We start from the raw sequence: 15,882 nt of genomic DNA on the forward strand, positions 1-15,882 counted from the left end.
CTTAGGTTGCTGTGAGGAAGATAATTGATTTCACGTGGGGTTCTGGCCGCAAGAATGATGTGGTTTTGGTGAAGAGGAAATTGTGGAAAACAAATAACAAAACTGTAATAGGACCGAACACTGAGGGACATAAGTGGAAGAAAGAAATGTCAAACAAAGACACTGTTCATTCATGTTCATCTGCCTATAGTGACTTTTAAGATATAAGGGCTATATAGCATATCCTTATACAAAAGTTTATAAATTATGTTCATTAATACTATACTAGTAGAAGTATTGTTAATAATTATGTTACAATATATTTGTAGTATCAAACAAGAGGTGCCGACACTCTCTCTCTCAAACTCTCTCAAAAATCCTCTAAATCGCTGGAGGAGGAAGGAGGAGGAGAGGAGAGGAAGCCTCCTTCTCATTTCTCCTTCTCCATCTCCTTCCCTTCTTTCTCCATCCATCCTCCTCTTCTCCAAAAAATGGCCCAAATCACACCATTGCGTCCAAAATCGATTTCGTCAGAGAAGAAACCACCGCAAATAACGGATTTTGTTGCGTCGCCTAAACATCGTCGTAATAAGCACAAACCCCGCCTTAAAAAAAAATTGGCAGTCAAAAGTTAAGCTGCATCTCCATTTTTGCCACAAAAGTACATCTATAGCGTCATTATATTGGTCGCCATAAGAAAATGGACTTCACATGCTTTTTGCGTCTAATGCATACAATGTGGGAAAAAATTCAGCTGCAAAAACTATGTTATATTGTAGTGCATGAAGGAGCCATCTCTAATTCTCTAACCTGACTCGAATAACAAAACAAGTCATTTGAGTACAAGTTAGCTGAGTTTGTGTCTGTAGCTGAATTTCTGAAACCGGACCGGACCGAACCGGTTGGGGGAAAAAATATAAAAATTAATATTTGATATATAAGTTTTTATATATAATATATAATTATATATGAAATTTTTATATATAATTATATATTATATATGAAATAATTTCATATTATAAATTATAAATTATAACATAAAATGTTAATTTTAAATATGAATATTTGTAATTTGTTTGATCATATGTTATTAATATAATTATATATAAGATAATGTTATTATAATTTATAAAATAAAAGTTTAATCTTGAAGATGAAAATTTAATTGATCATATACTTTAAACATAAAATATATATATTAAATTATATTATATTATATAGCTATACTACTATATAAGTTTATGACTAATACTAATATATAACTATACTAATAGTATAATATTAATACTATTATATAGTCTAATATATTATATAGCTATACTAATATATAAGTTTATAACTAATACTAATTTTTTTTACTAAAACAGATTTTTTTACTAAAACAGATTTTTTTAGTAGTGCAGATTTTGTAATAGGAATAGATTTTTTGAAGCAGTTTTTTTTATTAACAGATTTTTATTTTTAATGATAAACTTACATTTTAAAAAACCGGAAAACGGGACCGGATCGAAAACCGGTAAAACTGAAGATACCGGTTTAGGAGGGTAATCGGTGCGTAATCGGTTTTGAGAAATACAAACAGGTACATACTGGTTCGGTCTTAAATTTTGTCAAAAATCGGACCGGATCGGACCGGTTACACCCCTATGTGTCGGTTAATCTACTTTTTTGAGTCAGTCCTCATGCTCTTATATACATTCTCCAACTTTAAGTTGTTACAATATATGGAAATAAATATCTTAATTCTACATTAGCACTTATTAATTAATAAATAATTGAAGGGAAATAATTAATTCATAAAGAGATTTACTAAAAACTACCTCACAAAGCGATGTGGTACTTTAAATTATAAAGTTTTATTTATTATAAAGTAAATTTGATGTACCACGTTATGCCACATCATTTTATGAGGTATTTTTTTTAATCTCTATAGATATACTAGTTCTCATAATTGAAATTGACAACAAAACATAAATTTTTATTTGAAACTCTATCTCGTCAAATTGTTTTATATATTTTTTCTTTGATTTATGAAATAGGACCATGCATATTTTATCATTTCCCATGTGAGAAATGAGAAATGGCCTTTTGTTGTTTATCTTTTTCTCTGAGTTGAGTACTGATTGTTTCACCTTATTAAATATGAGAAGTTAAGAAAGAAATTAAAAAATCTAACCCGATTAATGGCGTGTTATATTCAGGTTGACCCAAATTGACTCGAACTCTGCACAATCTTTAAATTAGAAGATTCTCTTGCCTTGATCACTTTTTTTATGGGCCTTTTCTGGGCTTGGGCTTTGTAGAAAATATGCCCAACACTAATTAGGAAAAAGAAAGTATTTTATTAGAGGAATTAATTACTAGCACCAACAGACCACTTGCAAGCATTTCAAAAGTTTGAATATGCGAAACCACATGAACTGCCTTTCATTTTATGTCCTTTCAAAAAATGATTAACAAGTATTCTTGTACAAACTATTCATATATGACGAGGGATTTTATAAAAATAAATTTATAGATTAATATGACTTGATGTGCTACATTATATTATAAATTTCTCTTTACAACTGTAGCAATATATATATATATATTATATTCGGCCTACATTGGCTTGTTTAATCTTTAATTTGTTAACCTAAGGTGCGTGTGTAAATCGGATTCAGTCACATTCAAAAGTCTCTTTATGGGTTGGATGCCTCTTGTCATGGTCGTGTGTGTTGCTTATTCGTTCCATAGTAAATCTAATGTTCATGGACTCAATCCATAAATGAAGATGCTGATGAAGCAGTAGTAGGCTTTATGGATTGCTGTCAACAATCTTAAGCCCATCTTAGTCAGCCTGGGCCTGACTCGCTGGAGCTTTTGCTGCCTACTCGTAAACTGAATGGAAATATCCATTCCTTTTTGTAAACTACTGTTATGACCAAGGTCATTTGATAAAATATTAAAGTAAAATACTCTAGTCACAAAAAAATTATATAAAAATAATCTCATAAAATAATGTGATTTGATGTTGTTCGTCTCGTCAAATTATAAAATTATTTTTATTATAAAGTAGACCTAACAGATCAAATAAAATTATGTCAGTTTATAAAATTAAATGAACAATACGATAGTGTGGAGTGTATTTATTTTTTTTCATTTTTTCAAGGAAGTTTTCGTTCTGGGGTACAAATAAACTCCGATAATTGAGCTATCTCACACCGTAGAAAATAAAAGTTATACCCAATTTAAGAAAAAATGATTCATGAAATGTTTTAGAAATGTCAAGAGGAGAAGGAAAGAACAATCTGAGAGCATATTCCTGAAGAAACCAGCACAATGAAATGACCTTTCGGAGGTCATAAGGCAAGGGAGAGTTAGGTGGGGGAGCCGTTTGCATATTGGTCTTCGAAGAATTTCTACTTCATGACATGAGCACGTTTTATATCAAACCCTCCATAAACCAACAAGAAAGGATGCTGTCTGCTGACTCAGTTAGGTGGCGTTCTTTGCAGACTTTGAAGGGTCGCTTTGTTTGGTTTGTTCAGAAATTGGGAGAATGCTGGTCTTTATTTTTTTAAAGAATTTTATATGAGTTAGTTATTATTCACTCTCGCACTTCGCACTTATAACTTTTTCATAAGATATGAAGTATTTTTTTATATAATATATAATTATTTTTTATAGAATATAGAATGCTGAATAGTAACTGATGAGAAAAAAAATTCTTTTTTAAAATTGGCGAAAAGCTTAGAAAAATAGCATTTTTCATACAAACAAAATAGAATGCATGCAGAGGACTTACATACTCTAAAACTATACCTAATTAGCATTACTCCAGTATAAAACTTACTATTAAAAATATAACATATTTTTTTAACATTTGAAGTGTATTGCTCTTTTCCTAGCATCATTTTGTCGCCAAGGTAACTTCAGATTTGCCAAAGTCGTCGTCTTTGATATTTTGACATATTGGCATTAAGAAAATAGTTTTTAATTAAATTGAGGTTAAAATCACAATCAGTCAATCGTTACGCACCATTCATCTTTCTACTAAATTAAATATTATTAAATTTTTAACCATCCCTCCATTTTTAATCCTCAAGACCCAACCCTTTTTACATCAAGAAAAGTTAACCAGGATCCCGGATAATTCGGGTCGGGTAATTCGGAATTCCCGGGCCGGGTTGGGTTAGCGGCTTAAATGTACACCCCTCTGGATCCTCTCGGCCAATTACAAGAACTGAATGCGGTTGTTTTAAGAGTAATATATCAATATGTCTATATATTATTAGAGCCAAAATCAACAGACTGGATCCATATTTTTTTAAGAATTATTATATCATCTGAAAATGCGATGTCAAAAAATGAGGCAACGATAATGATGGTAATAAGAGCAAGGAAAATGATATTATGCTATCTAAGTTTGCCCTCTTAGTTTTATTTTAATTTTTTTTTATTTAATAGTTAAGAAAGTGATTATTATTATATTAATATTTTTTTATTTTTAAAAAATATTTAAAAGAAAAGGCAAAAAAATATATATAATTTTCACTAAGAACACACCAAATAGATAAAGTTGAGTGGCATAATAGCACTACCCAACTGTTTTACAATTAGGTTACAACTCTACGTGAAATAGAGTGTAGTTTTGTAATATTAAAATTTATTTTTAATATAATGACATGATTTTATTGATTATTAGAAAAAAAAATTATAAAAGAGTTGTAAATATACCATTATTTTAAAATTAATATTATGAGGCAAGTAAAGTTCTTTATCACTTTTTTTTTTTTTTACTATAAGTTCTTTATCACTTAGAAAGAAAACAGATGATGATAGATAATAACAGTAACATATTTAAAATAAATAAATAACAAAACAGATAATTACTGTAACACATTTAAAAAAAAAAATAACAAAACAAAAGAGAGGAGAAGAGAACTATCGTATATTACAAAGAATAAACTCTCCAACTCCGCCCCCCAAAAATTGTCTGTTTCAACAAAAGTGCAAACTGCGGGAGGGAAAAGGCTACTTGTCGTCGTACTGTTCCTCCTATAAACCGCATCTGAAAGACAACAAAGATCTAAATTTCTCCATTATATATACGTATTGGTGTTGTGTATTGCTAAGAATAACTATCTTTCGGTCTCAATATTTTCGTTGAAAAGGACGTGTAGCTTTGTTCTGGTCGTCTTCTCCGCCAGAGTTTCTCGTAATAAACTCTTGCCCACCACCTTATTTGCACTTTTCTCTTCCTCGGTTTCTTCGCTTGCTCCTATATAACCCAGGTCATACTCGCGTACCCGTTTTATTAATCATCAAGGTGTTTTATTTTCTATATTTTATTTGTTGCTTCTTGGCATTTTGGTTTCTGGGTCGTTGTGTTGTTTCTTCAATATTTGCGGAGGGTACGTTCTTTGTGTTTGTGATTCTTATGATGTGATTTTATATGGCAGATTTTCGTGTTTGATGCTTGGTCTGGTTTAATTTAGGATTTCTTAGGAATCCATAAGGGTATATTGCTGATTCAAGCTTGAGAGCGTTGGGTTGCTCGTTCTCATCCTTGCTTTGTTGGTGTGTAGAGTTTTTTTTTTTTTTTTTTTTTTAATAATCGGTAATTCGTTCTGATTGGTGTCATGGATATAAGGCTTTTATTTTCTGATAAATTTGTTAGTCGTACCTGTCAAAAATAAATAAATTTGTTAGTCATATCTGGTTTTCTGTTGTTTTTTTTTTTTTTGGGATTAAGAACCTGAATAGTTGAAACATGCTTCCTGAGCTTGTTATCTCGCATTTGTAAGTTTAACTTTGGGGCGCTCTATCAAATCCTTGTACAGTGATGATTTAGTATGCATAAGATCATTGTACAGTGATGATTTAGATATGATCAAGATTTGGTTATTTTCTCTTCTTTTTTAATATGGGAATATATGCACCATATTCTTTTGTTCCATGAGCAAAAAAAGAGAATTTATATTTGATGTCATTCCTTTTATAGTTTGTTGGTCGAGATGAAGTATGTGCTGCCAACTTTATGCTTTGTTATGTTCCAAAATGGAAGGAACCCATATGTGGAATTGGCATCCATACATAGTTAATTGGTATATTTTGATTTTCAGAATGGCTGCCTCAGTGTTTCACCAGGCCATTGGGACTCTTCAGTCTCATGGACATTTTAACAATTCCGGTCTTCATCATGAGCAAGGGGACAATTATATGAGATTGATTTCTAAGGGTTTCAAGGTTGAAATTGGCCTGTCAAAAAGAGGATGCTATCGCTCTGTCCAGAGGAAGATTGGTGTTGTTCAAGCCTCAACATCTCAAACTTCAGTGTTTGAACCAGTTCTGTCCCCTGCAAAAAGCAACGCCAGTAGCTCTCAGAAAAAATCAAGTAAGCCTGTTATATTGAATCTGGCTTTGATACACAATCAGGAAGAGTAATCAAGGATTAACGATGGTTCTCTTGACTAAGTCAGTATCGTCTTAAATAGCCTTAGTCCCCTTGGGTTTAATTAAAAAGATTTTTTTTCTTTTTTATAAGTAATTACCGGAATACTTTCTGCAAGTATTTTTCCAGTTTTGAATTTATAACAAAGTTGGTCCTTTTAATTAAATCTGTTCTCCTGATTCGGAGCCAGATATTGTCCCTTTTATTGAATTTTCTGACTTCTCTTCTGGTTTTTCATGCAGATGAAGCTGCTTTGATTCTGATTCGGCATGGTGAGTCATTATGGAATGAGAAGAATTTGTTCACGGGTTGTGTGGATGTGCCACTAACTAAGAAGGGTGTGGAAGAGGCAATTGAAGCTGGCAAGAGAATCAGCAACATACCTGTCGACATGATCTATACTTCTGCACTGATTCGTGCACAGATGACTGCCATGCTTGCAATGACCCAGCACCGTCGTCGTAAGGTGATTCTGGAAAATATCTTTTAGGTGTTCAAACTTCAAATACAACAAGATTTGACACTTATGAATGAAATTTGGTACCTGATGCCGACATAGAGTTGAATTGGACTTTCATCACTGGTCATCAGCCAGTAAATTTTAGGATGAGTGAATTTTGAATCTGCTTCTATAACACACCAGCCCCCCTTCTCTCTCGTCCTCCTCCAGGGGACAAAATAGTGTTCCTTGCATTTGGTCCAGGTTTTAATTTCCCAGGGAAATGTTTTCGTTTTGATGCCATAGAATCGTTGTGTCTTGTCTCTTTTTATACATCATCCTATTAACCATCAGCCCGTCTGTAGGTGCCCATCATTATTCATAATGAGAGTGAACAGGCAAGGGCTTGGAGTCAAGTTTTCAGTGAAGAAACTAAAAAGCAATCCATTCCTGTCCTTGCAGCATGGCAGTTGAATGAAAGAATGTAATTATTCTCCTCTGCTTTAATGATTGTTTCTCTTGCATCTCATTTCCTCTAGACTTTTCTTCAATTATAAATTGTTCCTTCTTTCAGGTATGGGGAACTACAGGGTCTCAATAAGCAGGAAACAGCTGATAGATATGGGAAAGAACAAGTTCACGAGTGGCGTCGGAGTTACGATATTCCTCCTCCTAATGGCGAGAGTTTGGAGATGTGTGCTCAAAGAGCTGTTGCTTATTTCAAAGATCAAGTATGCATGACTAAGTTTTCCTCTTATCTGTTTCTGTTCAATATAATGCTCTGCATCCAAAATCAATCCAATAAGAGCTGTAGGTTCATGTAATCACATTCCATTCTTGTGCTGCAGATTGAACCCCAGCTTCTATCTGGAAAGAATGTAATGATTGCTGCTCATGGGAATTCATTGAGGTCCATCATTATGTATCTTGACAAATTAACTTCCCAAGAGGTAATATACATTTATACAATTGGGGATTTCCGGTTTTAAACTCGTTGTAAAACAAAGATCATGCTCTTCCTTTTTTCTTCTTTCTTTCCCGACAGGTTATCAGTTTAGAACTATCTACTGGAATACCCATGCTTTACATTTTCAAAGAGGGAAAATTCATAAGGAGGGGAAGTCCCGTAGCACCTACTGAGGCAGGAGTTTATGCATACACTAGGGTATGCAACTTCTTCCTGTCTTTATTCATTTATCTGTTATGCACCAAAACATTTGTATTTTATATGTTGCTTGAGGATTTGGGTAAATGGTACCATTCTGATTATAAAGTAATTGACCTAAAACAAGAAAGAAAGAATCCACTTTGAAGGCCACTATGGTTCGTTTGGTTGTTGAGAAGAAAGGGGGAAAAGATGGGCCTTAGTTTGGGACTTTTTTCTGGCAAAGATTCTAAGAAGCTATAGAATGTTCCTTGAAGAATCATACCTTTGTTGCAGAAATGGGCCTGCTGTTACTCTGATGTAAAAGTCCTTTGGCTTCCCTGTCAATGGGAAAATCTTTTTATACTGAAAAATATGTGAACTGTAAGTAGTGATGATGAGTCTGATTGAAATTTAGCAATAGATGTGCTTCTTTGGGTACATGCTGAATTTTTTTTTTTTTCTTAAAATCAAATCTCACTTATTCAAGAAAATTTAAGCAAGCATGAGAGAAAAATGCTTACATACTATATACTCGCACTATGTTTTCCCTCCCCACTTAAGAAACAAAACAGAAGAAAGGAAGAATAATTTCTCCTTTGATGAAATAAACCTATTGTTAGAAGAAGCTCTGGTATAACACCCATGTAAGATCCTCTGGAAAGTTTGTGATTAGTGCCACTTAAGTCCAGAAAATGATTTGCTGGAATTAAAACTGCTTGTTAAATGAAATAACCGACTGAAACATGCGTCTTTAAGTAAAACTAAATGAGACTTTATCAGTTTCAGAGATAATGAATGACCTCTATGCGATGATAGCCTTTGAGAGAGTGCACTTTGCCACTGACATGACCTTTGAGGTTACATATCACATCCCTCCTAAAGATTAAAAAATAATAATGGAACCATCTAAATTACTTCATCTTTTTCTTGGTCTCTTTAATTAAATTTTCTAGAATTAGCTTGAGTAAATTCCTAACACTTATTTTGCACTTGAATTTTATTGCAGAGGTTAGCTCTATACAGGCAGAAGTTAGATGATATGTTGCATTAATATCTTCAATGGATAGGTAAGCCCAATTACTGGTTTTTTCAGTCCTCTGTCTCCTTCAATATGTTCACGTTTTTCTTAATGGCTTTTTCAGGTGCTTAACTGTTGATGTCATGAATAGAGAGTACGAGGAAAAAACTGATTTAGTACTGATTCGCAAGAGCTAGCTAGTTGCATGAAGTATGTAACTGTACAGTTTGCGATCAGTGGATCAGAAAGCTGTCTACTACTAATGTAGTCTTTGCATGTGTGATCAAGTTTCATACTTATATTTTGGAAGTAGATATGTGGAAGACATACAGACGTCTGCATTTGTATTTATTTGTGTTTTTTCCTTGAAACCAAAGTTTTAGTTGGGATTGGAAGAACTGGAATAAGAATATTTCTTTGGCACCACGGGCCTTTATTTCTTCTTCCTTGCAGTGTTTTTTATATGCTAGATCTTGGGTTTCTTTGCATTGGTTCATTGAGGATGAGGAAGAGGAAAGAAACTTATTCCACCTCGCCTCTACTGTCTCCACTGTTTCCCAATGCTTCTATCGTAGTGTAGATTTTTCCGTTCTTTTTTGGGACATGATACCACTTGCTCCTATATTTTTCACATATCATGCCTTATCAAAACCAATGTCTAGGAAGAGCAATGGTAAAGAATTTCATACGACATGCAATAAATAAGCAATATTGCCAAATGGTCTTGTATTCTGTTGGTAGTTTTACTCCTCCCTTTCAAGGAAGTGGCCTGAGGTTTGATTAAATTAAAGACAAAAGACAGGAGAGAATGCTAGAAGAAGACAATGTCGCATGTGATGCTGTTTTGAACTTAATTAAGCTTTACACTGCAGGGAAAAATCATCCAGGGAATCTAGACACCAATAACGACAGAAACTCCTACAATTCAAGTTTCTAATCAAAATGCCAAATGGTCAGCAAGGGACATTTGGTAGGGTTGAGTGTCCTTAACTCAAATCAGGTGGTGTTCCACCTTTGTTGTTTCTCCATTCTATCATACATCTCAGGTAACATTTTTGCTACCATCAGTCTCCGGCATAGTCTGACCTGGGAATTGAATTTCCGATTCCAACCCTTGAGAAGGGGAACCGTCTGTTTTCTCTACATCGGAAGCATCAGAATCTGAGCCCGTATTGATTGAATCCAAAGGAGCACTTGTCAGAGCTGGTTGTGTGGCTGCCGAGGGGAATTTCCTCTTGTCCAAAAAGAGGCCATCCTCTTATCATCCTCTCGCATTCTTTCTGCATATCTATTTATATTAAACCCCGTGTCATCATTTCCTCCAAATGCAGACTCAAGCTGATCCATATCAAATAACTCCTCCATTATCTTCTTGGAGTTGAGGTCGTCAGAGTAAACAAACTTGACTTTCTTGTAAGTTTTGGGCTCTAGAAAGGGCTTCACCACCTGCATTAATACATTCTTTCAACATCAAAAGCCAACTAAAACACAGAACTATGTGTGAACCTACTAGCAACCAACAAAAGAAAAATTGATAAGCAACAACCAACAATAGGATGACAGATCAATAATTTACTAAATTGGAAATTAGCAACAAAGAATCATCAACAAAAAGAATACACAAGAATATCACCACACGTATACCATAAAGAATGGCTCGAAAAACTTAGGCGGGTTGTATAATATTGCCACACCAAGGCGTTCAGGATAATGGTCTTGTAAAACATGGGCAGTTTCCCGTGTCAACTTCACTGAAATATTTGACAAATTGAAACCTTCGAAATCAATTAGCCAAACCATCTGTTCCTGGTCTGGTGGCAGATTTAAAATGGCATTCTCCATGCAATAGACCAAATACTTGATTTGTCCTTTTGTTGACTTTGAGTTCTGCAATCAAAATAAGCATGAAAAACATCATCAAGGAAACATAAGGCAAAGTACTTTTCTTCCACTACTTGAACCTCCAGGTAATTATATATCTGCTTTTAATCCGTACATACCAATTATTGATTAGAGGATTTAGCTTGTATGAACTGTTATTGGTTCGATACCAACAGAAGCACACAGGGTTCTCAACTCATAAAATATTTTTACAAGAAAAGATTCATGTTCTCACAATTAAAACTATGGTTTACAGCGTACATATAATTTAAAAAAAGGCATTGATGTTTTTATTATTATTTTGTGAATTTAATTGATTTGTTTAACGATAAAAAAAAAAAAAAAAAAGTTATTATTTTGTGAAACACATCTACCAAGAACAAAAGTTCTACAATGTTCTTCAATTATCAAGTAATAACCAGAACATTAAAGCACAGAATTCAGAAGGCATTGTCAGATGAAACCTGGCGACTAGGTCTCATGACAAGAACTGTTCTCCCATGCTTGTCAATTGAAGTTGATCTGTAGATTTTCCCTGTCTCTGCTTCATGAGCAACCTCCTCCTAAATCACAAACAAAAACAATAACCTTTAGCAACATGAGTTCTCAAGATGTTATATCATGAAGCTGGAAAGATATAACCCAAGCCCACCCAAGGCTGAAAGGGTTTGAGTGATCTGCTCATTGACCATCGAATTAGTTTTACATAAAGTTTGACTATAGCATCATTAGATTAATTCATTCCAGATTGTTTATCAGCTTAAAACTTTTTTACATTGTGACAGTTGGATTTGGAGCCTTGGGTAGCATTCCGAACAGGTATGGGTCGATTGAACCTGTTCAACCAGCATTGAAACACCTGGCCTTTGGTTGATAACTTTAAACCTGGCCCATGGAGTAGTGCAACGCGACATAATAAATAAAATAACTCCTGAAGGAAGAGAGAGGCGCGGGTAGGGGGCAACAGAAAGATGTACCAGTATGACAAGATCATCAGGCCTTTGAATCGCTACCCATAGCCTAATTTCATAAACTTTTCAATAAAAAGGATATTCCAAGGAGACAAAAAAAAGTGGAGTCCAGCACATTTTCCATCCACGGATTCTAACTTAAAAATTTCAGAGGAACAGAATGGAGATTAATGGAAGGGTACCCAGCGTATCTCTTCTGGTTTGTATTCCAATCTCCATTTTAAGGAATCTTTCAGCATTTTCCTTGCTTTCTTGACATTCCAGTTACGTGCCAGTAGATATCTTGAGATGGATGCATCAGAACAATAAACGGACAACTTATCTGGCACTGGCCCTATTAACCTCCTCAACTCGTTTATCTGCAAATATGAAAGAGTATCAAGGCTTAAGAAGAGTTTCTTGCCACAATAACAGTACCATTTTCATGAACCCGACTAAAGAACCATGGCAGATACCTTAGCCTGCTGCTCATCTGATGTCAGAAGATTCTCTAAGCCATTTGAAGGAGACTTGTTTAACCCCACACTCATATTTTCAAAGAAGACACCTGCAGGTCAGTAGTGGGAACTTAAGAATTTTAGTGTCATTACCTACTCTCTCCGGTTGGTTAGTGACCAAAATGAAAAGTGCAAGGATGAGTAACAAAAAGCAGACTCTGTGTCCCATGTTACAGCAAAATAAATGAGAAAGCATTTAAGAAAGTTAAGTTTCTTTCTTTTCCAACCAGCCAGAAAAGGGCAACCTTCAGATCAAACAAATATCAAATATTATCAAATAATCAGAAAATTGATCCACACTAAAGCTATGTTTGATTGGTAAGGGGAAAAAAAAAAAAAAACAAAAAAAACAAAATTTGAGGTCATTATAAAACAATATAATGACCTCGTGCTAAGTAATAACCTCTTATTAATTGAATGAAACAAAAGTAAAGAACATTTTTTCACAAGAAATCTTGAGCATAACCATCCCAACAGGAACTCCTTGTTTGTGATAAAACTTAGTACCCAGCTCGAGTTTTCAAGGGGAATGAAACAACTGAGCCTGGTACTAAGAGAGAGGGAACACAAATGGGAAAAGCATGATTTTGGGAATATCTTCCAAATCCACAGCTATCCTTATTTATTGGAAAAAATAAAAGTACAAATACTTTAGCTCCGACTAGCTTTACAGAAATTTTGAGAACGTGGATAATTATACTAGACCCCTCCAAGCAAAATCAGAATTCCTGCATGATCGAAACTAGGCGACATGCAACAGGATCAAATATATCGGCCTGCACTTGGTGATATTAGCAACTGAGACTTTACCATTGACAGGATCCAACTACATTTAAATTACTTTGTTGATTCTCTCATAATGCTTCTCTAGATCCCACATATACAGGATTACAACCGTGTTCTTTTGGTGGGTCAAATAGAAACACCATTAAGGTTGATTGCAACTTCCCTCCAATCATATCAATTTCATAGCAACTTGCACTTAGGTACAGTACATCACAGAAGTCCAGAAATGCCAAGTATACGATGTGTAATTAGATAGCCTCAAAAAACATTGTAGCACAATTTACCATCCCCCTCCCCCTCCAATCCTCTGTAAACATTGATTTAGCACCATTTTGATAGACATCATAAAACCATCTCTATATTTTGTCACACTTGGGGGATGTTTAGCAAACAAAACTCCCTATTAAGTCAGAGGGAATTTTGACGGTCAAATATGAATAATGATAGGGTTACTACCCTACTACTACCCATCTACTACTCATTTTGTATTTGATTTTTTTTTTAGTTTTTTATTTTACTTAATGATTAAGGAAGTGAGTATTAATAAAGTTATGTAATTTTTTAATTTTTTCTTAGTGATTAAAGATATTAAAAAAATACTTATAAGATAATGATAAAAAAATAATAATAATAATAAATAAAAACTTGAAATATACTTGGATAGTAGATGAGTAGTAATAGAGTAGTAAGCCTATCACCACCCGTCAAATATATCTAAGCCGTTGGTGGTGGCCAGGGTAGCCACACTCTCCATAATTAAAAAACTAAATTAAATTAAATTATTTATTACACCCTCCATAAAAACTTCTCTAAAACATTTGTATATCCTCACATATTCTAAATAGGTCCCACCACTTTATAAAACTCCTCTCAAAAATTTTTCTCAACTATAGCAAATGAATAATTCTTTTCATCAGTCACTATTCACTACCCCACACCCTAAGAAGAAGGAAAAAAAAAAATAAACTGTCAAGTGTGAGGGTGAATAGTGGCTGATGTATAGCAAAACCATTTTTATTATTCTTAATTTTATATCCAGCAAAATTATGCGGTCCTTCCTGTACATTGTCAGTCTAACACTAAATACGGTTGATTTAATCTCTCAGGGGTGGTCAGTGAAGAAAAAACATTTACAATCTGACATTAGATCTTTGAATGTGAAACCCACGCTCCCATTTGTAAAATATGCGTTTGTGGCAAACCGGCAAACCTCGAAGGCTTAAGTTAGAACATTGTACATGAGTTGTTTGATCCATCCAAAAATTTAAGGCTTGTATGTTTTTAATCCAATATAAACAGCTGGATGGCGAAGAGCTCATATAAGCTGGAAGCTTTTACATTAGCAATTTGAAATATCTGAAAGCTACATGTAATGTGACATAAGCCGCCCACTTGTCAAAAAAAAATGTGACATAAGACGCCCACGTTTTGAATTTAATTCAAATAACCCACAACGGCATGAGCAAATCTCAGACCTAAATAACTCCCAACAACCATCAAAATCAATTTCTCCGGTTTCTAATTGAGACCAAAACAAAATAAAACAAAGGTATCCATTTTACCAACACATCATTCCCCCAACTTAGCAAACTATGAACCTTAAGAAACAGTTTTTTTAATGCTTTTGAATGCAAATAAAAACAACCCACTTAAAAAATGGGCATAGGGGATTCATGGCGCACGATATCAAGATCCAAAAAGCGAATGCTAAAGTAAGCATCTAACCTGAGAAATTCAAGGATATGAGCCAGAAAGCCGCACAGAAAGGCAAGTCTTTCGGAGCTCCTCAGCAAGCAGGCAGAAACCAGGTCAACCGAGAAAAGGGTGTCCTTAAGGAGTTGAAGGTAGCAGATGGGTCGAGACTATTTAGGAAGAATATACTTCGGATCCACTCATTGGAGATGACAGAGAGATGAAGCCGGAGTCTGTCTCTGAGTCTGAGGTAGTTAATTACCCATGCGATTGCCTTTGGATTCAAAAACATGTTTAACATATGAACAATTTTATTTTTTTAATCCTATTATTTCTTTTAATATTTCGTAGATCTTAAAAGACTAGACCGAGGGTATTTAATGCTAAAAGTCAGATTTGTCCGCTTGAAAATTGAAATTTGTTTGTTTCAATCAAACAGTCCGCCTTTTTTTAATTTTAATTTTGTTTATTTATTATTAAGGTTAGTATTGATTTCCGACGTGTTGGAAACCATATGAATTATCATAAAGTTTTCAACCAAAAGTGAGAAAAGAAAATATATTAAAATATCACCAACACTAATTCCTAAAGGCCCTTAAATTTTAACATAATATCATTCCTGCCTATGATACAAGATCAATGTTGGAGATTAATTCAAGAAAAATAAGGGAAATAAACAAAGATTTAAAAAATAAAAAATAAAAGGATTGTTTATCAATTTTATTTTTATTAAGTATAGCATAGTAAACAAAAGCATGCACCTAGCTTTTCACTGTTTATATAGGCCTTTTTATGGTCCAGCCACCCCTCTAGAGTACACCTAAACAATCAAAACCAACACATTTTTTTGGTAGGAAATACATCCACATGGCCACATTTTAACCTACCCTAAACCACTAAACTATTGGAATTTTTCTGTACATTAATGACCCGACTGTGTCCTCAACACCGCACATGTGGAGAGGCCGCCTAAATTATCATAAGAATAAAGAGATTATTATTATTATTTTAGAAATGATAGTTGCAGTTATGAGTA

The 15,882-nt window shown here is 34.1% G+C and overlaps 1 protein-coding gene and 1 pseudogene across 2 annotated transcripts; one reads left to right on the plus strand and one right to left on the minus strand.

Annotated features, from left to right (window-relative positions):
* Window positions 1-4,919: 4,919 nt before the first annotated feature.
* Window positions 4,920-9,445, plus strand: LOC121254718 (2,3-bisphosphoglycerate-dependent phosphoglycerate mutase 1-like). 2 transcript variants are annotated; one of them, XM_041154862.1, is made up of 9 exons: window positions 4,920-5,255; window positions 6,087-6,358; window positions 6,658-6,881; window positions 7,220-7,338; window positions 7,429-7,585; window positions 7,703-7,804; window positions 7,900-8,019; window positions 9,008-9,068; window positions 9,144-9,445. In XM_041154862.1, exons 2-8 carry the CDS (start codon window positions 6,088-6,090, stop codon window positions 9,050-9,052), a joined length of 1,038 nt encoding a protein of 345 aa, XP_041010796.1. In that variant the 5' UTR covers window positions 4,920-5,255; window position 6,087; the 3' UTR covers window positions 9,053-9,068; window positions 9,144-9,445. The 2 variants fall into 2 exon arrangements, with proteins under 2 accessions (XP_041010796.1, XP_041010797.1); XM_041154863.1 differs by having other exon boundaries at window positions 5,251-5,375.
* Window positions 9,446-9,717: 272 nt separating this feature from the next.
* Window positions 9,718-15,150, minus strand: LOC121254722 (annotated as a pseudogene).
* Between the last annotated feature and the right edge of the window lie 732 nt (window positions 15,151-15,882).

The sequence above is a fragment of the Juglans microcarpa x Juglans regia genome, chromosome 3D (assembly GCF_004785595.1).
Source record: "Juglans microcarpa x Juglans regia isolate MS1-56 chromosome 3D, Jm3101_v1.0, whole genome shotgun sequence".
In the NCBI taxonomy this organism is placed as follows: Eukaryota; Viridiplantae; Streptophyta; class Magnoliopsida; order Fagales; family Juglandaceae; genus Juglans; species Juglans microcarpa x Juglans regia.